Source organism: Archocentrus centrarchus, chromosome 6 (assembly GCF_007364275.1).
Source record: "Archocentrus centrarchus isolate MPI-CPG fArcCen1 chromosome 6, fArcCen1, whole genome shotgun sequence".
Lineage (NCBI taxonomy): Eukaryota > Metazoa > Chordata > Actinopteri > Cichliformes > Cichlidae > Archocentrus > Archocentrus centrarchus.
In genome coordinates, this window is record NC_044351.1 from 34,039,546 (window position 1) to 34,061,168 (window position 21,623).

A 21,623-nucleotide genomic window follows, 5' to 3' on the forward strand; every position below is an offset into this window, starting at 1 on the left:
ACTATTTCTGGTCCTAAAATGTATATGTCCCTTATTTTTGTTTTACCAGACACTCTAAAAGAGGAACATAGTTGCTGTCACACTGTTGGTTTTGCACGTGAGACCACAGCAAACCTTTATACATGGCTACATTTGAAAGGGCTGAGTAGTGCTGATCATTATTGCTGATCAAAATTGAATTGAATTAGTCCCCCCTCTCAGGTTCGTGCACTGTTACAGGTACGACAGACAATAGGTTCAATGTACATCCCTCGATAAGCAGGCAGAGGAGCAAAGTCCCACTTCCTGCAGTAGAAAAAAAACTCCTCTGGTCTGCACGCAAACATGTCACCATTTCTATGCACTCGATACACAAACGACACGTGAAGGTCAGCGTAAGAGGGTACGACTTTATTTTCACAAGATAAATATACAAAACAAAAGTGCTGCAGAGTCTGTGGAACCAGAGTATAAATAAACCCTCCTGTTAAAATGAAGAAGAAACTGAAAACATTATCCAGAGGGTGAAGCTGCTCTGTTATAGGTGGAGGTCTGGCTTCTTCCAGCCTGCCCGCATGATGTCTACACTCAAACAAGGAAACACCAAACCAAATCAAAGCACTTGACAACTCAACACTGAGCTACGAGCATTCAAAAGCAAAAAAAAAAAAAAAATAAGAAGTCGTTTCCTGATATCTTGACACATTCTGATGCTGCTGTACATTTTAAACTGCTCCTAATCTAAATCCTCCTCCGGTTCACTTCCTGCATCACCAAAAAGCAAATGTTTGGTTTGCAAGGCAAATTAGAGTCCAGCACATCCCTGCTCTGATGTGACCTCTATCCTAAAGCCGTTCAGGGTGGAACGGCAACAGATGGGGGATGACTGTGTTATTTTGAGACGCACAGGCGTGCGAAAATATCTCAATGTGACTAAAATCAAACGCCCAGCCTTCAAAACCACAAAGGAGATCAGGCTACAGAGACAGAGATTATAAATGTAAACCTGAGCTCCCGCTCATGACGGACAGCGTAGAAGTCGGCCGGATCAGGACGAAAGCGTCTCGGGCTCATCCGGCAGGAAGAGTAACGGAAAATTCCTCTCTCGCTTTCTAAAGTACAGATCGTCCCCTTCAGGCACTGGCGGGGAAGCACCTATGCAAGCATCTGCATCCCAAATAAGGCGTTCAAAGCAAAAAAGTCTGAATGCAGGCATGAGAAAGAATCCAAAATAAATCCCGAATAAAAATGGAGGAAAATATGACCCTGAAACATAAGGATTGTCCTTTGCTGTGTACAGTGTTCCACAAAATCATAAAGACGGGATGAATTTAAGGAAGGCGAATTCAGCTCATTAGTGTTTCCAAAGTCTATTTTCAACAGATATTTCTGTTCCTATCACGTCAACAGAATTTGGACCCCCACCCAACTCCCCCATAATCAATACAACTGCTTATTAAAACTCATCATTGTGTAAAAGCTGTTTGTTTCTGTATAAATCTTCCACCCAAAGGCCTGTGATTTGAGAGAAGGGATGAAAGAGAAGGGAAAAGGTGAAAGTGTAACGAGATCCAACGGGGAACGGCAGAGGAAGATGGATCGAAACGGGAAGGTGAACCAGAGTCGCTCGTGCCTTCTCAGGTGCTGTTTCTTCTGCTGTGTGTTTGTGTATTTATTTACAGAGCAGACGAGGGGGGGATAGGCGGTAAATCAATAGGCTCATTAAATCCTCCCAGTAGGAACAGTTTAATAGAAACACACACACACAGCTCCCGTTGTCGCCATCTCTTCCCCGCAGCCCCGTCGCCTCTCCTGCAGCAGCTTTTAGTTCCTTAGAGAAGCCAGCCTGGAAGACAAAATGTGAGGAAGATTAACCTCTACGTAAAGTACGACAGAAGCCTTAAAAACATTTTTCCCTGACTGTCGGTGTCGCTGTGCTCGCACCATTTACAGGACAAAAATGTAGATATACTGTGAGCAGTGCTGCAATGCACAATTATTTTCATTTTCATTGTGATGCCTTTAAATGTCATGTTTGTCTGATAGACTTAACATTTCCTCAGGATCCTTTTTCATCCCTGCTGTGCACAAACGGAGGGCGAGACAGTCAGCTGCATCCAACAGGTGCAAGCAGCAGCTCGCATCCAGGTGTACTTTAATGATTTGCACGGTGGAGCAGATGCAGCTCAGCGGCAAGAAGCAGGAAGGTTCTGGGTTCAAATCGACCGCTCGGCCGTGACCTGTCGGCATGTAAGCAGCACGTTGTCTCTGTGCCACAGGATCCTGAACCTGGTGGAGGCGTGAATGCGAGTGTGACGGATTGGTGAGCTATCCAGGGTGGACAGATCTCACCCAGTGACAGCTGGGAAAGGCTCCAGCTCACTCATGATGCTGGAGGAGTGCTTAAGATAATGGATGGATGCAAAAAAACAAACAAAAACAAAAACCCACACTGTCCAGGAAAAAAATAATGAATTTATAAGTTATACACTAGCACTTTTCCAGAAACGATAACTTAAACGATGCTATGATCACTCATAATTATTCTGCACATTATGAACCCGCCTTCCTAACACGAGAACAGTGTTTCATCCCGGCTTCGTGTTTTCCTGCCAGGAACCCGTCGATCACGGGACGCCAGCAACACCTTTATATCTTTGCTTTAACACCCACTTAACGAGCGGCTGGCTGGTTGGCGTGTGAAACCCTATTCCTGTCGTGTCCTAACCATGTTTTCTAGGAATAACTTACACACACACACACACACAACAGCACGCAGACAAATCAACACAAACAACAACAGCCAACAAATTATTTTAAGCAGTTTTTACTGAGCTGGAACATCCATTTACCTCTAAAATTAATTCTTATACATCTAAAAAGGTCCAAGCATTTGCTGAATTGCTTGTTCTGCTCAACCATTAGTCTTGAACTAAAAGATGGCGCATTTACAGCAATATAAGGCAACTATTTTATCATATATGATTAATCTGTAATTACAGTCCGAGTTTACTGTCAATTAAAGGATTCATTCAACTAATTTTGTGATTCATTTAACTGAAAAGTCTGGAATTTTATTTTTTTTCCAGGATTATCTGCAGACCAACAGTACTGGCTAAGTAACTAATGAGTGTCAAATATGAGGAAACAACAGTATGCTACACTTGGAAGCTTTAAAGGATGATTCCACTTTCTTTCCTCAGCTCATCTGATTATTCTGATGAGTCATATCTTAACTGAACACACTGTGCCTCTTCTGTTCCCTCATGACTTTGCAACTGCAACAGCAGCGCTCAGTGTGGGGGGCAGGGGCCCGTGGAGTAATCTGATTTCCTGATCTCATGCTCTATTGTAAGTACAGAACCACGGGATCGTGTGTAACTTGTCAGCCTTTTTTCCAGAGTATGAAAACTAGGAGAGGAGGGGGGAGAGTCAGTGACCTGCTAAAGGAAGTGTGAACCGGACACTCAGACGTTTCCTCACAAGTAATGTCTTTTTACTTCAGGCCAAAATCAAACAGGTGTTGCACAGCTACATACAGCACTAGCCCAAATGTGGTTGTTTATGTTGTATAATGATATAACTTTTTTAAAGCCTGGAAGTCTGTGTGAGGTGCATCAGGGGTGTGGGTTAATGGGAGAAGGCAGGGATGAGATGGCAACTGGCAGACCAGCTAGCTGCCTCAGAATAGATAAGGAAGCAATATGAAGCCATCACGGTGCAGAGGAAATACTTGACTTTTTATAGCCATAGGTACTGGGAAATGTGTAGCGCTTCAACAAAAAGCTGTTTTTTACTATACCGTCGAGACAGCTGGTCCTCCTTCTCCTGGCTCCGTGAGCTCTCTGCGCCCACTGAGGTAGCCCCGGCAGGCAGCTGGTTGAGCTGGTCCATCACCTCCAGGCCGTTCTGTTCTGCTATTTGGTGGATCAGGTCATCCACCTGCTCCTGAGGCGTGGTCAGCGTCATTGCTGAGCTCATGGAGTCCTCCATGACCTGGTGGAGGAAAAAGGTGAGAACAAAGGGAAAGTGACAGTCTCTTCAGCTCAGCTGTGGAGTTTATAAAGCATGAAGACGTGCTCAATAAACTCAGATAATGAACCGACAGCAGCCACTCACTGAGGTGTGGACATCCAGGTTCTGGACTTGGCTTTCAAACTTGTCCATGACTGCAGAGACCTTCTGGAGATCCATGGAGCTCAGAGCTTTGTCCAGGGCCTTGGTGACCTGACCCATGCTTTTGGTCACCTGATGGAAAGTAAAGAAAAGGCATTTGTAACATATGTCTCATACACACTCTGTCATATGAAAATACAGATACATCTTTCATGCAAAACACTGAGCTGACTGAACACAGTAACTTACCCCCTTCATGGTGACAGCAGTCTGGACTTTGGAGGCCACGGCGTCGACTCGTGACGCCATGCGCAGCCAGTTAAGGCCTTCGTTCTTTTTCCTGATGGCGTTCTCCGCATAAACTCTGGCAACGTCCACATTTTTCTGTTGCAAAGCCTGTTAAAGAGACAGACAGGACGGACAGGTGTTAGGACTGATTCAACACTGCACACAAGCTAGAAGCTGCAAGGCTGGCTCAACGTTAGCACGGCGCAGATGCTGCTGATAAACACAAGACACCCCAGGCACAAGTTAGTTAGTGAGGAGGTGCAACAATATTAATGATATAACCAGCAATGCTTCCCTCCACCTCATTAACCTAAATAATTAACAGCGGAATAGGACAGCTCGCATGAAGTTGGTGATAATCAGATTTCTTTCAGTAGTAATAACAGGAAGCAGCAGCTGAAGAGCAAACTTCCATCCCACCTCACTTCAAATGCATTTGAGCTGGTCAACAGCATCGAGCGAGTGGAAACTGTCACGAGCCGATAGGGAAATATCTCTGACGAGTGAGATAATAAAAGCTCTGTCATAGATATATTCAGAAAATTCTGTTAGTGGCCTGTAAAAAAGCAATAACAAGAAAGTGGCATAAGCCTGATCCAGCAACACAAAATGATTGGCTGAAAACTGTGAAGGAAATCCACACTATGGAGCAGCTGACTCACAAGATAAGGACTCAAGAAGAACAATTCCAAGAGAAATGAGAGAAATGGACTTTATATGCATCAACGACAAGAGAATGACTTAAGCATGGACGTATAGAAGTACACTGTAAATAAGGCAACCTAACATGCTCTAGTGGTTTTTTTTCTCTTCTTTTTTCTTTCAGCTTCAGTTTCTTCTGATGTTTGTGTAAAGTGAAAACTCAATTAAAAATAAAGTATCAAAAAAAAAAAGCTCTGTCATGTTTTAACCCTGCTTTTCATGTTGCAAGAGAACGTCTTTGAGCAGCACTTCTATATTCTCCAATGCAAACATGCCTTCAAACAGGAACAGTGACCAATCACCTTGCATCCCTAAAAACATGATTAGGCACAAAGTAAAAGTAGATCAAGCCACTCCTTCTCCTCAGCTGGAGTCGTACTGCCACCTGCTGGTGACTCTGAGTGTCACCAGACCAGTAAAATAACCAGAGTTTCTACTGTGTTTTTGTTTTTATTTTTTCCAGTTTTATTTAACTTAATTTTGAGTCCGAGTTTCGTTTTGCTTTGATTTTTGTTAGTTTCAGGATATTTTTTATGGGGCTATTTGTCAGGGTAAGAAGTTCACACTGGGTCAGACAGCAGAGCACCAAAGCTGGACCAAAATGACAAAAATATAACTAATTTCCTTTACATTTTTATTTTAATTAGTTACTAAATGCAAGGTGTCATTACGTTTTTATTAATATAGCCCCTGTAAACAACAACAGTCATCTGAAAGAGCGTCACGTTTTAGGGTTAGACCTTACAATAACAAGAACCTACAAATTTGTTCCTGTCCAGGGTGCACCCTGCCTCTCACCCTATGGCAGCTGGGATACGCTCCAGCCCCCCGGGGACCCTAAACTGGATAAGAAGAAGAAAGATGGATGGATGGAGTTTTTTTTTGTCTTAATGTTTATTCCACCTGAATCAGCTTGTTTGATAATGGACAAAAGTTCATATGTTTATAAATGTGAGGAAAAAGTTTCAACGTTCCACTACGTGCCAACAGCTGATAGGCTCCTGATTTTCTGCTGATTTTATTGTCTTTTATCATATGTATTTCTTTTTATATGGAGAATATTATTATTATTATTATTATTATTATTATTATTATTATTATTATTATTATTATTTTATTTAAGGAGCACTGAATCTCATTGTATTGTGTACAATAAAGGAACTCAATTCAATATCAACCCACAGAGTATGATGGGGTTATACCTGACTACATGATTTGAGCTGAGGATTGTCCTGCACATACAGTATAGGTCTGTGTGCTTTCTGGGTGAACTGCTGCATTAACACCTTCTCTGTCACTGTTGTTTCCACACGTTAACTGAGGTATAATCTCACTGTTATAACAACACCAATCCCAGTGTTACCTGAGTGAACATAGTTGGAGTTCATTATTATTCAAATATATTTAATGCTGCAAAGGTCAAACTACACTGAATAGTTACACCCACACTGGGGTAGCAGTTAAAATGAATCCTGATTTACTTTTTATTGGGCCTTGATGCAGCCGCTTCATCCCCTGTCTGAAACAAGCTGTTTGACCTCCATTAAAGCAAACTTTCTTCTGATTGGCTGCAGTTTGTAAACAAAAGTTTGAACCATGGGTTGTATATAAAAGACGAACCGTGACATCAACCATTGGTTTTGGACTCTGCATATTGATGCCTCAATTGAAAAACACTCAAATCAGCACATCTGACACTGAAAGAGCCTCTGATGACATTTTTCTTAAATCTGATTTTTGATGTGACCAATAACTAAAGCCCACAACCCTGAAAAGGATTAGTGGAAGAGAATGGATGGATGCCTGGATGGAAACTAAAGCTCTCATTTCTTGCCTGAAGCACTTTCGTCATCACACAAAGAGGTCACTGGATAACCACATAAACAAGCAGGTTAACAGGGGTTCCTAAAAAAGAGCTTGGTGAGTGTCTCTTTTTGATTTATGAATAAGAATAAATGCTATAAGTGCTGATGATGTCCAGTTAAAAAGGAAAAATCTCCACATGGTAGTCTTTCTATTCACTCTGACTCATCATCTTCTCCCTTCAACACAAAGCCACACCCAAAGCTTATCATCAGAGAGTACTGTACAACTGCTCAGATTACAAAGCACAAAGCATTTACGCCCTTAATGCTGATGATAGCAGTCTTTACATTGTTCACTTGTACTAAACATAGAGATGCTCATGACGAAGAGATGGTGTTTCTGATTAAACTATTTCAAATGCAGCATTAAAACAGGGTGCAGTTTATTTTGTCTCTGCTTTCCACATTTACACTGAAGTCAATTCCTGTTAAAAGAAAGTTCTTCCTCTCCAGCATTACCAAGTGCTTGTTCACAGGGCATCATCTGTTGGAGTTCTCGCTCTCAAATATTATACAGGGTTTACTTTAAAATGCAATGCAGGCCTTGAGGTAACTTGGTGAGAACTGGCTCTATATAAATAAATTTGAATTTGTCAGAGGAAACCAAAGATACATAAACAAAATGAAAATTTAAGAATGCAGTTATCTTTGTGAGAGCCAGTTTGAGTTTTGACCATCAGAGTATTTTTTTTTTAAAGTTGGATTACGGTGGACACTTAATGGTGAAGGTTATACTTGTAGGTAAGATGCTTGGGAATGCATTCATGTCCTCACAAAAACAGCCCTGTGTCCCCCTCCCTTTATACACAGAGTGGAACAGACAACAACCTTTAGCCAAATATGTGAACGGCTCATCCACATGGCATCATACTGGGCACTGTGCTTACTCCAATCCCACGCAATACACTCACTAAGTTCAAAGAGGATGGGGAAAACAGATACCAAGAACAGTAAAGAATGGATAAACAGACTTTTCTCTAATTATTTATATAGTGCGTCTATTTTCTGTGTGTGGAGCAAGAAGGAAGTATAGACAACGCAGTGAATTGTGGGACCATTTGGCCCTTACATCACCCCAGCTGTTTGGCCTGCTCACCTTCTTGACCTTGGCCTGCTCCTTTTCAGACTCTTTCTCTGCCTTCTTGGCCAGCCTCTCAAGCTGCTTGGAAGTGAACTGTGATCCAGAAAAAAAAAATGTGTATGAAATTAATGAATAAGCCAACTGAGGTTGTCTGATACAGATTCAACATTTTCACTGAAACATACCTTTAACTGGAAGAGTGTTTCTGTGAAGAGAGGGTGAGAGAGAGTCAGAAGTGTGGAGTATACATAATGTGAACTGTCATAGACAATATGGACAAAAGTCCTGGGCCACCTACAACTTACACCTTACACCTGCAGGAGCTGCTTGGCCATGGAAATCCATGCCATGAAGCTACTGGCACACAGTTTTTGTGCTGATGTTAGAGGAAGTTTTGGACTTTGCAGTTATTGAGTCAGCTGAGCGTCAGCGACTTTTACTACTGTGCATCTCAGCGACTCCACTCTGTAACATTATGTAGTCTGCCACTTCCCTGTGGTTACTAATTATTTCCACTTTGCAATAACACCACTTACAGCTGATCATGGAATATCTAGGGGTGGGGTGGGGATGAATGGGACTGAAAACACCTGAATTCAAAGATCAAGAGTGGCCCAATACTTTAATCCATATAGTGTGGATACAAAGAGTGGACTTTTGTCCCAAACACAAAACAATTTGGAGCACAAGCAGTAAAAAAAAAAAAAAAAAAAGTTTGTTTATCTTTCCCCAAATCAAACCAACTGAACCAAATTCCTGAGTTACAGTTATACATGTAAGAACAGCCTTCATGAACTGAATTTTAGAATTTAATCATCTACAGTGATGCCCTGTACCGACGCACAGAGCCGAGGGAGAGCGATGAAATGTGTCTCCGTCTGTCAAAGCTGCTCACATCAAATTCTGGCCGCAGAATCACATTCCTGCTGCGGCGGTCACTGCTAAGAAAAGACTCGGCCACGGGCCCAATCACACCAAAGCCCAGCTTAATAACGAGCCCATAAACGTCCCTGAACGTCAGAACGAGCGAGCTGAGGATCAAAAACAGGTCTGACAGCTAACCCGGCTAACCACACACCCAAGCTAACACGCTAATGCTAGCTGTCTGCCAAAGACTGGCGCACTGGCTAAAAAAACAACGAGGGAAAGTCTACTCAGACGGACAGTAGAGAGGTTAACACACAACATACCATCCATGTCAAAGCGAATACGATGTCTCGGGATGACAAAAAGGGTGTTTGTAGCTCCTCAACAAGGCAGTCCTGACTTGTTTTGCTATCACCGTGTTCCTTCCTGGTTCAACAGCCGTCACGTGATCTGAATTCTTCTTCTTCTTCTCCTTCCTCGCGCCATTCTTCGAGCGGCATCTCGCCTCAAGTGAAATGCTGCCACCTATAGATAGATAGATAGATAGATAGATAGATAGATAGATAGATAGATAGATAGATAGAGTCATGAGACAGACACCCACTCTATTTTTAAGATTAGGCTTAAATCTTTCCCATTTGATCTAGCGTATAGTTAGGGCTGGATCAAGTGACCCTGAACCCTTCCTTTTTTTTTTTTTTTTTTTTATTATATTTTTATTGACATTCAGCATCCAGAAAATTAATATACATCTATTTCCAACCATATTGCCATGTATCTGTCTGAATGTCCCATTTTTAGGGGAAAGTAATGATAGGATTAAAATAAAATTAAAAAAACAAACAAAAAACAAACAAACAAAAAAAACCAAAAAGCACAGAACTACAAAAAAGGTACAATAGTACAATGAACTATCAAGAACATGAACGCTTGAGGGGAGAGGGTGGTTGTTTTTGTGAATCATGCATTAAATAAAGTTAACCAAAGTAGTATCCGGCCTGCGTGATATTATATAGTCTATCCATTTCTCCCATCGTGAATCAAATAGATCTGTCTTATGATTTATTTCTGCAGTTATTCTCTCCATCCTGTATATGTCCATTATAATGTCCATCCACATATTCAAAGTTGGGCTTTCCTGAGTGAGCCATTTTTTGGTAATAGCCTTTTTACCAGCCACTAGTAGGATATTAAACAGATATTTGTCTCTTTTCGGCCATTCTTTGGGCACCAGTCCAAAGAAAAGAACTTTACTCTCCAAGGGCAGATGGCTACCTAAAATGTCTCGTATTGCATTATGTATTCCCTTCCAGTACATTTTAATTGTCTGACAATCCCAAAATATGTGATAATGGTTAGCATTCATGCTTCCACAATTTCTCCAACAAGCTAGAGAGTTACCTTTGTACTGAGATTTCTGGTAAGGTGTGATAAAGTATCTAATCAGGCTTTTCCAGCCAAACTCCCTCCAACTTAGTGAGCTACTGCATTTCCATTGGTACTCCCAGATTGTTATCCATTCTTCCTCCGTTATATTTAATTCTCCCTCTATTTCCCATTTTGTTTTTATATAGATGGTCGAATGTGTTTCCATGTTCCTAAGCCCTTTATATAAACCTGAAATAATACCTCTGTCTTTGTTTGAATTATATGCTCTTTTAAACAGATCCAGCAGCTGTTTGCTTGATTCTGATATCCTTTTTATTTTTTCACTTACAAAGTGTCTCATCTGTAGGTAGCGGTAGAAATCCTGTGTTTCTAATGAGTATTTTTCTTTAATTATTTCAAAACTTAATAGTGTATTTCCCTTCATTATCTTGCATACTGCTGTTAGTCCTTTATGTGTCCATTCCTTAAATCTTGTATCTAACTTATTTGGTGTAAACTGTGTATCATATGCGCACCACTTAAGAATCACTGTATCTTCTTCTAATTTGAATTTTGTTTTTATGGTGTTCCATATTTTAAGGGTCTGATTGACCCATGGGTTTTCTATATTTTTTATGAAACTTTGTAAATTGCTATCCGCTATAAGTGCTTCTATGGGAATTGGAGTCAGGCCTTCTTCAATGCTTTTCCACTGGGCATCATATGAAGGATTACACCAGTATATCATTGGTCTTAATTGTGCTGCCCAATAGTAATCTCTGAGAGAGGGAAGGCCCCATCCTCCCTTCCTTTTTTCCAGCTGTAAAGTTTTGAATCGGATCCTAGCCTTTTTTCCCTGCCATATGTATCTGGACAGGAGTTTGTCCCATTCATTGAATTGTTTTTGGTCTATTTGTATTGGCAAGGTTTGGAATAAGTATAGTAGTTTGGGGAGAATACTCATTTTTATAGACTCTATTCTTGAACTAAAGCTTAGATATGGGATTAAGCTCCATCTCGTTATATCGTCTTTCATTTTCTTTTGTACTGGTGAATAATTACGTTCAAATAGCTCTGAGAGATTTTTTGATATTACAATTCCTAAATATTTAAGAAATTCTGTTTCCCATGCTAATTGATACCTTTTCCTTATTTCTTCTGGTGGGGTATAGTTGTATTTAAGCAGCTGTGTTTTACTTATATTAATTTTATATCCTGATAAGTGGCCAAAATATTCAAACAATAGCATTAATTTAGGTAGAGAGCTTGTTGGTTGACCCAAAAAGACTAAAATATCATCTGCATAGCAGGCTAATTTATGCTCTCTCCCATGAACGTTGATGCCCTTTATTTCTTTATTTTGTCTTATGTATTGTGCTAATGGTTCCAGATATAATGCAAATAATAGTGGTGAGCATGCACAGCCCTGCCTTGTGCCTCTTTCCAACACGAAGCTAACTGATAGACCGCCATTAACTTTAACTCTAGCTGTGGGTTCGCTATATAATGCCTGTATTGTTTTAATTATTGTTTCATGTAGCCCAAATCTACGTAGTACTCGATAGAGGAAGCTCCAATTCACTGAGTCGAATGCCTTTTCTGCATCTATACTAATTACCATTGCTGCTATTTTATTTTCTTGAATGTGACTAATAATTTGTAATGTTCGTCGTATATTGTCCTGCGTTTGACGTTCTCGTATGAAGCCTGTCTGATCATTGTGTATCAATTTAGGCATGAGCTTTTCCAGTCTCCTGGCCATGATAGAAGTAAATAATCTGTAATCTATGTTCAGAACTGATATTGGTCTGTATGATCCACATTCTAATTTATCTTTATTTTCTTTTGGGATTGCTGAAATTATTGCTTTTTTCCAGCTGGGCGGCGTTTCCGCCTTTTTTAAAGCCCAGTTCAGTGTAGGAAGTATCACTGGTATTAGCTCCTCCTTTAACTCCTTATACCATTCTGCTGTATAGCCATCTGACCCTGGCGACTTATTTAATTTGAGCTTACTTATTGCCATTTTTAACTCCTCTACTGTTATGTCCTCCATCATTATTTTATTCTGTTCTTTATTTAACATTGGTAATTCCAGAGAATCCAGAAAATGATCTATTTCTGCTATGCTGCCCCCCTCCTTTTTGGAGTACAGCGTCCTGTAGTATACTTCAAATGCTCCCTGAACTTCTTTTAGTTTACTTTTGATTGTTTTTGTGACTGGATCTTTAATTTTATGGATTGTATTCTGTGCTATCTTTTTTTTAAGTTTCCAAGCCAGAACTTTCATTGATTTAGATCCACCTTCATAATATTTTTGTTTAAGAAACATCAATTTTTTCTTAATTTCATGTGTGGTCAAATCTCCAATTTCATTTCTTGTTTTTGTGATTTCCCCCCCTAATTCTTGTGTTATTTTTTCCTTATGTTTTTTCTCTAATTCTTTTAGTTTATTCTGTAGTTCTTCTAATTTCTTATTTCTCATCTTTTTTTTGTAGGAAGATAGTGCTATAATTTTCCCTCTCAGTACAGCCTTCATAGCATCCCATAAAATGGGGGGAGATACATCTCCTGTGTCATTCATTTCTAAATAGAATTGAATCTCTTTTTTAATCTGTTCTTTTATAAGAGGATCGTTGAGAAGACTTGAGTTTAGTTTCCAATTGTTATTTTTTATTTGTAGGTTTAGATCAATGGACAGGTATATGGGTGCGTGGTCGCTTAAGTCTATTGTTCCAATTTCACATGTGTTTATCTTATCCTTGTCTTTTCCGAATGTTATAAAATAATCTATTCTTGTGTATACAGAGTGGGGTGTGGAGTAGTGAGTGTAATCCCTTTGTTTAGGGTGTAGGTATCTCCATATATCAATTAAGCCTACCTCTTTGAGTAATGTATTAACTTTCTTAATTAATGGTTTTGTATTCAGTGCTTTCCCATTAGAAGTATCTAGTTTAGGCTTTAAGTGTATATTCAGATCTCCTCCGCAAATCAGAAGACCTACTGTCTCAGTTATCATCATATCAACAATTTTTTTAAAGAAATGAATGTCGCTTCCTGGTGGTGCATATATATTTAACATCGTAATTGGATTTCCCTCAATATTTCCCCTCACCAGTACAAACCTTCCCTCCTTGTCTATTCTCTCAAATACTTTTTCAAAATGTAGTTTGTCTGACAGAAGGATAGCGACTCCTCTCCTTCGCCCGGATTTGTATGAAGAAGAGAAGACAGTTGTAAATCCCATTCTTTTCAATTTCTCATGTTCCTTTAAATCCAAATGAGTTTCCTGTAGGTATACTATGTGGGCTTGTTCCTTTCTCATCTTAGTTATAATCCTACTACGTTTTATTGGACTCAGCAGACCATTCACGTTATAGGAGATTACTTTTATCTTACTATTAACCATACTCTAAGCTTCTGGTTATTTTGAGTGTGGCCGAACCCCATACAATCCACCCTCTCCCTGAACCTACATAAGCAAACCTCATTTCAACCTTAGAACTGCGAAGAACTATAACAACAAATGAAACACTTTGTTGTTCTTGAGTAACAATGAAATGAAAAACAGATAAATTTACTTCCAACTGTGGGGTCTTTGGTATGACCCTGAATAAACCCCGGTAGAAGGGGGGTTTCGAGGGTGGGCCTCTCTCACCTGATGGTGAGAAAGGGCCTTCCTTTGCCATCTGGCTAATGTCCCTTTCTTTGGCAGCCCATGTGGGATGCCCGACCGTTTTCATTGTCTTTTTTGCCATGCTTAATTCCTGTTCATTTATTTATTATATTACTTGTTTATTATTTTTTAATTATAGGAATCTCCAATAGTGTACATTCACACTTAAACTGTTTTTTTCATAGTATATCTCCACGTAAGAAACAAGAGAAAAACAAAGAGGGGGAGCCATATACACTCACCACCGATTTACATTGCTTAACATCTTCATCATGTATTGTTGTTATTCCCGATCTTGGCGTCTGAACGCTTGAAGTCTCTCCTTGTAGTCCCGGGTCCGCTCCCCACTCCTGTGGCTCCTGGTCTTTCTCTCTGTGCGCCACGAGAGATGCTCAATCTGTTCCATTAAAGTTTCCGGGCGTTTGATGACCGTTACCGGGAATCCCCTCTTTGCCAAGTCGCCGGTCGCTTCCTCTGCTGAGCCATATACCACGGTGCCTTCTGGATAGAAAACTCTCGTCTTTGCTGGGAATGGGGTTTGGAACCGGATCTTTTTCTCCTTTAACACTGATTTCACCTCCACATAGTCCCTCCGCTGCTTCAGAACTTCGGGTGCATAATCGTGGTCCAAATTAACCTTGTTTCCCAGGTATTCAAACCCACGTTTCTGCCAGGCTAGTTTTAGTATTTGTTCTTTCGTCCTGTAGCTGGCCATTTTTGCCACGATGGATCTTGGTGCCGCATTTGGAGGCGGTTTTGGCACCAGAGCGCGATGTGCTCTTTCGACTCGCAGCTCCGCTGAATCTGGCATCTCCAGTTTACTCCTCAATAGGCTTTCCACAAAAGTCATCACTGATGGGGCGTTGTCTTCTGCTCCCTCTTTAATGCTGATGTTTTCTCTTCTGGACCGTCCCTCTAGGTCCGTTAACTTCGCGTCCATTTCCATGTGTAGTTTGAGCATCATCTTTACTGCCTCCTCGTTAACTTGTATTTGAGTTTCAGCATTCAGTAATCTTTCTTCAGCCTCCTCGACTCTCTTATTTGTGTTATTTATATCCTCTCGGATTTCCTTCAGTTGCATATTATTATCTTTCCTAAATTCTCTCAGTTCTCTGAGTATGAGGTCCAGGCTCGCGTTGCTAGCTTGTTCCCTCATGTCTGTTAGCATGTCGTTATCCTCAACGGCGCTGTTAGCAGGTGAAGTTTGGTCGACTCCGTCTCCCTCACTTGGTTCACCATGTGTAGATTTCTTACTGTTTTTCCCCTTTGGCATCGTGAAGCCCTCACTCTTAATTTTTACTTTAGTACGTAGTCACTACGAATTCGGGTCACTGTGGGCTATTTTAGATTTTTATGTCGGGAGCAAGTTCACCTACGCTGCCATTCCCTCGCTCGCCAGACCGGAAGTCGAACCCTTCCTTAGTTTTGCTGCAATAGGCTTAGGCTGCTGGGGGGGTTCCCATGATCCACTGAGTGTTTCATCACCTCTTTTCACTCTCTCTGTGTTTATACCCCACTCTGCATTTAATCATTAGTTATTATTAATCTCTGTCTCTCTTCCACAGTGTGTCTTTTGTCCTGTCTCTCTCCCCTCAGCCCCAACCGGTCACAGCAGATGACTGCCCCTCCCTGAGCCTGGTTTTGCCCGAGGTTACTTCCTGTTAAAAGGGAGTTTTTCTGTCCCAATGTTACCAAGCAGTTGCTCATAGGGGGTTGTCTAATTTTTGTGTTTTCTCTGTATTATTGTAGGGTCTTTACCTGACAATTACTCAATTGCACACTGAGGTGACTGTTTGTTGTGATTTGGTGCTATATAAATAAAATTGAACTGAAATATATATATAGATGCTTTTTTTAGTCAGTCATGGATTGGCCTCCCCAGAGCCTGGACCTCAACATTACTGAAGCATAGGGGGAACATTTTGATAGAGAACAGAACTAAAGGCAGAAACATCCAAAGAAGAGCTTTGAATGTCCTTCAAGGAGCCTGGAGAACTGTTCCTGAATACTGCTTAATGCTCATCAGATTGGTGCAAACTCTGTTTTTGCCTTATATTCTGTATTTCCATGTATGGATGTTTACACATATTTCCCATTTTCCTAGCAACATATAAAGAAATGAGGGTTGACTCAAGACTTGCGCAGTGTAGATAGATCCCAGTATTCCCACATGGGACTGGGATAGTGGTTTTCCATGGTGATAACCTGTTTCTGCAGTATTTTCTTTTGAAAGAGATTTCCAAGCTGCAGGTAGCGGAAGGACAGAGATCCTGAAAGCAGCAGCCCCAAAGCTGTTGCCGTGTTTTGGCAGTCCTCCAGCCTCACAGCCACGTTCCTGTCTGTGTTCAGCAGCTGGGACAAGGTGGAGAAGGAGCTCCAACAGGAGATGGAGAAGCTTCCTGCCAGAGAGGAGCTGCTGGAGAAGAAGAGAGAGTTTCTGAACAAGAAAATTGACCAGCTAGAGCTTTTTGCCAAGAAAAACAGCACAAAAAGCAGAAGAGGTGAGCTGTTTTATATTTCTTTAAATAAACATTAAAGCATACAAGCAGGCAGTTGAGCTAGCTAAAAGCTAATTAGCGGGTTATTAAGCTAATTATCATGTTAGCCAAAAAACTGCCAAATAACGCTTAAAAAAAGAGCTAACGCTGCTCATACATTTATTTTAACTTGCTAAAAGTAATGGATAAGAAGCTAAACATAGTAAATATGTGTTAGAAAAGCTATAATGAGCTAAATGCTTATGTAGGTGTTGTTTTAGCTTTAGCTTGTTCTAATATTTTGTGTGATCAAAGAAATCATTATTAATTCACCTCAGGACACGGATAGTTAGAAAAAGTTTCATACATACTGTCAGTCCTAATTACAGAAATGTGTGGTTATCTCTTCATATTTTGGTAAAATATTATTTATTTATTAGTTTACATTTGCAGTGGCAGAAAAAAAGGTAACAAACAATATATATTCAGTCCTGGGAAGAACTGAGCACACCCCATCAGTCAGCAGCTTTTAGAAACTCCTTTAGCAGCAATAACTTGAAGTTATGGTTTTATGTACGTCTCTCTCACGTCTTTGTGGAGGACTTTTGGCCCACTCTCCTTTACAGTGTTGCTTCGGTTCATTGAGGTTTGTGTGCAGTTCTCTGAAGGTCCCACCACAGCGTTTCATTCAGCCTGAGGTTTGGACTTTGGTTTGTTGCAGCACCTCGATCTGTTTCTTTTTCAGCCATTCTGTTGTAGATTTGATAGGAATCGTTATCCTGTTGCACGATCCTGTTTGGGCCAAACTTCACCTGTTGGACAGATGGCCTCACATTTGACTCTAGAATACTTTGGTAAACAGAGAAGTTCATGGTTGACTCAATGACTGCAAGTCTGAGGACTGGACAGCTCCTGTGGCTGCAAAGCAAGCCCAAATCATTACCCCTCTGCCACTGTGCTGACCCTTGGTATGACGTCTTTGTGTTGATGTGCTGTGTTTGGTTTACTCCAAACGTGGCGGTGTGCATTATGTCCAAACATCTCCACTTTGGTCTCATCTGTCTAAAGGACATTGTTCCAGAAGTCTTTCTTCAGATGCAACCTAAGCCGTGCTGCCCTGTTCCTCTTGGAGGGAAGAGGTTTTCTCCTGCACCCCTTCCAAAGAAGCCATACTTGTTCAGTCTTTTTCTAATTTTTACAGGACTGCACAGTCCTGTAAAAACATCCTTTTTATATGACTGTATTATATTATAATACACACATCAGTGTATTCTTCTTGTCTGTACTGAATTTTTGATTCATCTGTTAGGTTAGAAAATGTATTTAAACCCTCATGTCATCAGCAAGAACTAAGTGAGCAGTTGGATATGATTGTATTTCGAAAAGAAAATCCCATCGGTTAATTTAACCTCACAGTTTTACAGCCTTTACTTTTGGGGTTTAAAAAAATGAATTAAAAAAACAAAGTCTGTTTCTACTCATGTGCCGTGTGCTCTCCTCCCAGTGGCTCTGCAGGCGCTGAGAAGAAAGAAGCAGTGCGAGAAACACATCAAGTACATTGACTGCGCTGTAAAGGCCATGAGATCGATTCACGAACACATGTGAGAAGAAACACTTCAGCATTGTGTGAAATAATAGAAGAATGAGGGTAGTAAGCAGTCTCTCTCAGCCACACTGTAAGGTGCCATTTGGAGTGCATGAGTTTAAGACACTGAAAGCCTACGTAGATTTTTTTATTTACATCTTCTGTGTTCAGTGCATTCATTGTAAGTATAATGAAATGTGCTATATAAATAAAATTGCCATTGGCATGAGTTTGGCTTCAGCTCACAGGAAACGCTGTTCTCATTTCTGTGAGAATGATTTTAAATAAAACAAACTGCCTGTTTCAGAGAAATCATCAACAAGGTCACTGACCTGCTGAAGGACATTACAGAGGAACAGGATGTGACTGGAGACAAGCTAGACAGCGTCTACACACCTGTGGGCTTCGATGGGGAATTTGATGAGGTAAGAATAATCTTAATTTTTTGGGACTTTTGTGATTGCAGTGATTCTTGGTTTGTACGACTTCTAGTGTTCAACTGTATTAGTGCTGTTTTGAAATTGGGTAAATCATTCAGTAGTTGAATACGAAAGTTCAGGCAAATTAGTCATTTTCAACAATAAACTGTATTTATTGTGACATTGAATCCACACCAGCTTCTGTGACAAGGTGAGGCATAAGTTTGTGTTGCTGGACTTGACACGCAGTCTCTGTGTGCGTCAGGATGAGCTGCTGGCAGAGCTGGAGAAGCTGGAAAGGAATCTGGACGAAAACCTCTTTGAGGCGGACGGATCAGAGGACGGGGTCCTTTGTCCCAAAGTGTTGACCTCTGCACCGCCTTCCCATCCTGGTAAGATTTCCCAGCAGAGCTTTCTCGTGATTCGTACAGTTGCGGGTTGCTCACGATTTTATTTTCTTCCCCAAATCCAACACGGATGAAGATGGCACAACACTGTCGGGAATTTGTGTGTCCTCCCGGGCTCAAACCGGGAATCTTTATTGTGTTAGGCAAATCTGTTAACTACTGCTGCCTGCAGGCTTTTGCAGAGAAATCATCAACAAGGTAAATGACCTGATGAAGGACATTATGGAGGAACAGGACGTGACCGAAGACATGCAAGACAGCATCTACACAGCTGTGAGCTTTGAAGTGGAATTTAATGAGGTGAGGATAATCTTAATTTCTTGGGACTTTTGTGATTGCTGTGATTTTCAGTTTGTGTGACTTCTAGTGTCCACTTGTATTTAGCTGTTTGCCTGATTTGGGTCAGTGTGATTTGCTAAATTATTACATAGTTGAATGCAAAAGTTCAGGCAAATTCCTTCTTTTTTTTTTAACAATATATTTGCAAGATTTGTAACAACCTACAAAGCCACACTTTCTTTGTGTTAGCTGGCTCGACAAAACCTAAAGTCTGAGTCACACATTAATGGTTGTTACTCTTTACAGGGTTCTAGCCAGAAAAAAATTTCAGCCCGGCACGAGTGTGGGATAATGGGGCTAATGCTAATTAGCTTGCCAAATTGGGGGGCAAGGTCGAAGCAAGGTCCGGGCAATGCCAAAGCGTACGATGGGATGCGGTACGAGTGCTTCCGGACTACCAACAGAAGTCACTAAAGTCACCAGAAAAAGTTGTTGGCTTGTTGCTTTTTGGGAAAAAAAAAAATGTTGCTAAATCTAGCAACAAAGTCACTAAGTTGGCAACACTGAGCTCATGAGAATTCATGTTTAATAGGAACCTCAAAATTGTCGCATTGCTCCTGTTTTTCCTCTTCTTCCCTCTCGCTTTCATGCTAGTCGCCATTTTGCTTTCTGACGCCACGCAAGATTGAGCGTGAAGCGTGAGGACCATTGCAAGATCATGCCTGCACTTTGTGAACGAAACTGGCTGTGCCCGGTGGTAGATCGCAAATCGCAGTGAACGAATACTATAGCGCAGCAATCTAGCAAGAGAAAACAAATCAGTCTGGTATTAGCAATGGGGAGGAGGGCGTGGGGAGTGCGGTCGGTTGCTAATTGTAGCGATAGCGAAGAGTTCCGATAGCGAACCGATGAAATTCTCAGCTCGGCACCAGACGACCTCAGCATGACCTCAGCATGGCGCAGCGCCAGGCGATCAACCGCTGGCTAGAACCCTGCTTAAGTCAGGCTTTCTGCTTCAGGCTCTGTGTGCACTCATACAAAGTTTGATGCATCCTTTAGACCTACAATAGAACAAGTCCACCAGACCATATCTTTACATTTCTGCATGCTGTCATACAATTCTGCGTAATACTTTAACTGACTATACATCAATAGAATCTTCATAAGCCAAATTATAATAATATGCATGAATCCATAGTAACTAAGAAAGTAGCTAAAACATTAACCCTTAAAGAAAAAAAACATTATTTGTATCTACATATTATGCTAGATACAGAAAGTGATGCGGAAGTCATTCTAGTTTGTGTCGGATCAAAGTGAAATTTTCTTGATTTGAATGTTGTTGGTGATAAATAGCTTACAAAAAAGCATAAAAGCACGCATGTTTTAGATCCCAGGTGAATGCACACGAGTTCTTGTGACAGTGTGGTGCCTAATTTCCCCTTCTGTAACTTTAGCGCATGTCTTAGTTCTGCGGCGTCTCAAACGTGCAGCACAGAGCAAGTCGTCTGGAAAAAGGATCAGTGAAAATGTGGTGCTTAATGCTCATTTTAAACCGAAACTCTTCACCTGCTCCGGAGCAGGTTGTGTATTCAGCACAAGTTACCAAGTTACTGTGGCAAGGTTTAAAGGATGACTCTCAGAAAATGCAAAGGATAACTGGCTGACCCATTAATCTGGCTTTGTTCGTACACCCCTCCTGTCATCAAACTTGCTGTGATCTGAGCTGCTGTGTGCGTGTTTCTGTGTCTCTGTGTGTTTGTCTCAGGATGAGCTGCTGGCAGAGCTGGACAAGCTGGAAAAGAATCTGGATGAAAGCCTCTTTGAGGTGGACGGAGCAGAGGACGGGGGCCTTTGTCCCACAGTGTCGAAAACTGCATCGCCTTCCCATCCTGGTAGGAATGCCCAGCAGGGCTTTGTTGTGATTCTTACTGTGGCTTCTACAAATTTATACGTATTGCTCAGGGTTTTTTTTCCTTCCTTCCCAAAGCCAACGTGGATGAAGATAACATTGAGGATGATTTAGAGTATCTTCGGCGTTGGGCGAATGCCGCTTCATAAACTCAGCATCCAGTACAACAGTTAGGAAAGCACAGGATGGAATAAATGGGCAGCAGGTTTATGTTCTTGTTCATGAGTGTTTTTGTTTTATTTCATTTGCATGGACGTTCGACCATCTTCTCACAGCAGTAACGTCAGTAAATACAATGAATTTGATGCACAGGGTAGGACAGAAACTTGTGCTTCCTGTAATCTAAGCTACTTGTGCTGTTTTTTTAGTGGCTCTCAGTTCATACGTGTTACATATGTGTTTGCTGTCTTGAGTTTTTGTGTTGGCTTGCATCCTGTTACCCTGTTGTGCTTTCTTCTTCTTAGACTAATTTTCAAAAATAAAGCTCTTCACTGATGGACGGTTCTCGCAGGTCCTTAAAAAAGATCTCAAAGTGATCGATTCTAGCTGAAGGCCACCAGGTGGCGATAGCTACGGATGCAAAAAGTCTTCCAGTCCTATAGAAG

The 21,623-nt window shown here is 41.0% G+C and overlaps 2 protein-coding genes across 2 annotated transcripts; one reads left to right on the top strand and one right to left on the bottom strand.

Annotated features, from left to right (window-relative positions):
- Positions 1-375: 375 nt before the first annotated feature.
- chmp1a (charged multivesicular body protein 1A) lies at positions 376-9,356 on the bottom strand. Its single transcript, XM_030731408.1, has 7 exons — positions 9,222-9,356; positions 8,217-8,236; positions 8,047-8,124; positions 4,345-4,491; positions 4,099-4,227; positions 3,782-3,975; positions 376-1,825 (listed from the first exon to the last, which is right to left on the bottom strand). The coding sequence occupies exons 1-7, from the start codon at positions 9,226-9,228 to the stop codon at positions 1,804-1,806; spliced, it is 597 nt and encodes a 198-aa protein (XP_030587268.1). The 5' UTR covers positions 9,229-9,356; the 3' UTR covers positions 376-1,803.
- Positions 9,357-16,057: 6,701 nt separating this feature from the next.
- Positions 16,058-21,520, top strand: LOC115782029 (charged multivesicular body protein 4b-like). The gene is made up of 8 exons (XM_030731997.1): positions 16,058-16,063; positions 16,194-16,440; positions 17,921-18,017; positions 18,309-18,426; positions 18,686-18,812; positions 19,000-19,127; positions 20,875-21,001; positions 21,097-21,520. The coding sequence occupies exons 1-8, from the start codon at positions 16,058-16,060 to the stop codon at positions 21,165-21,167; spliced, it is 921 nt and encodes a 306-aa protein (XP_030587857.1). The 3' UTR covers positions 21,168-21,520.
- Positions 21,521-21,623: the final 103 nt, after the last annotated feature.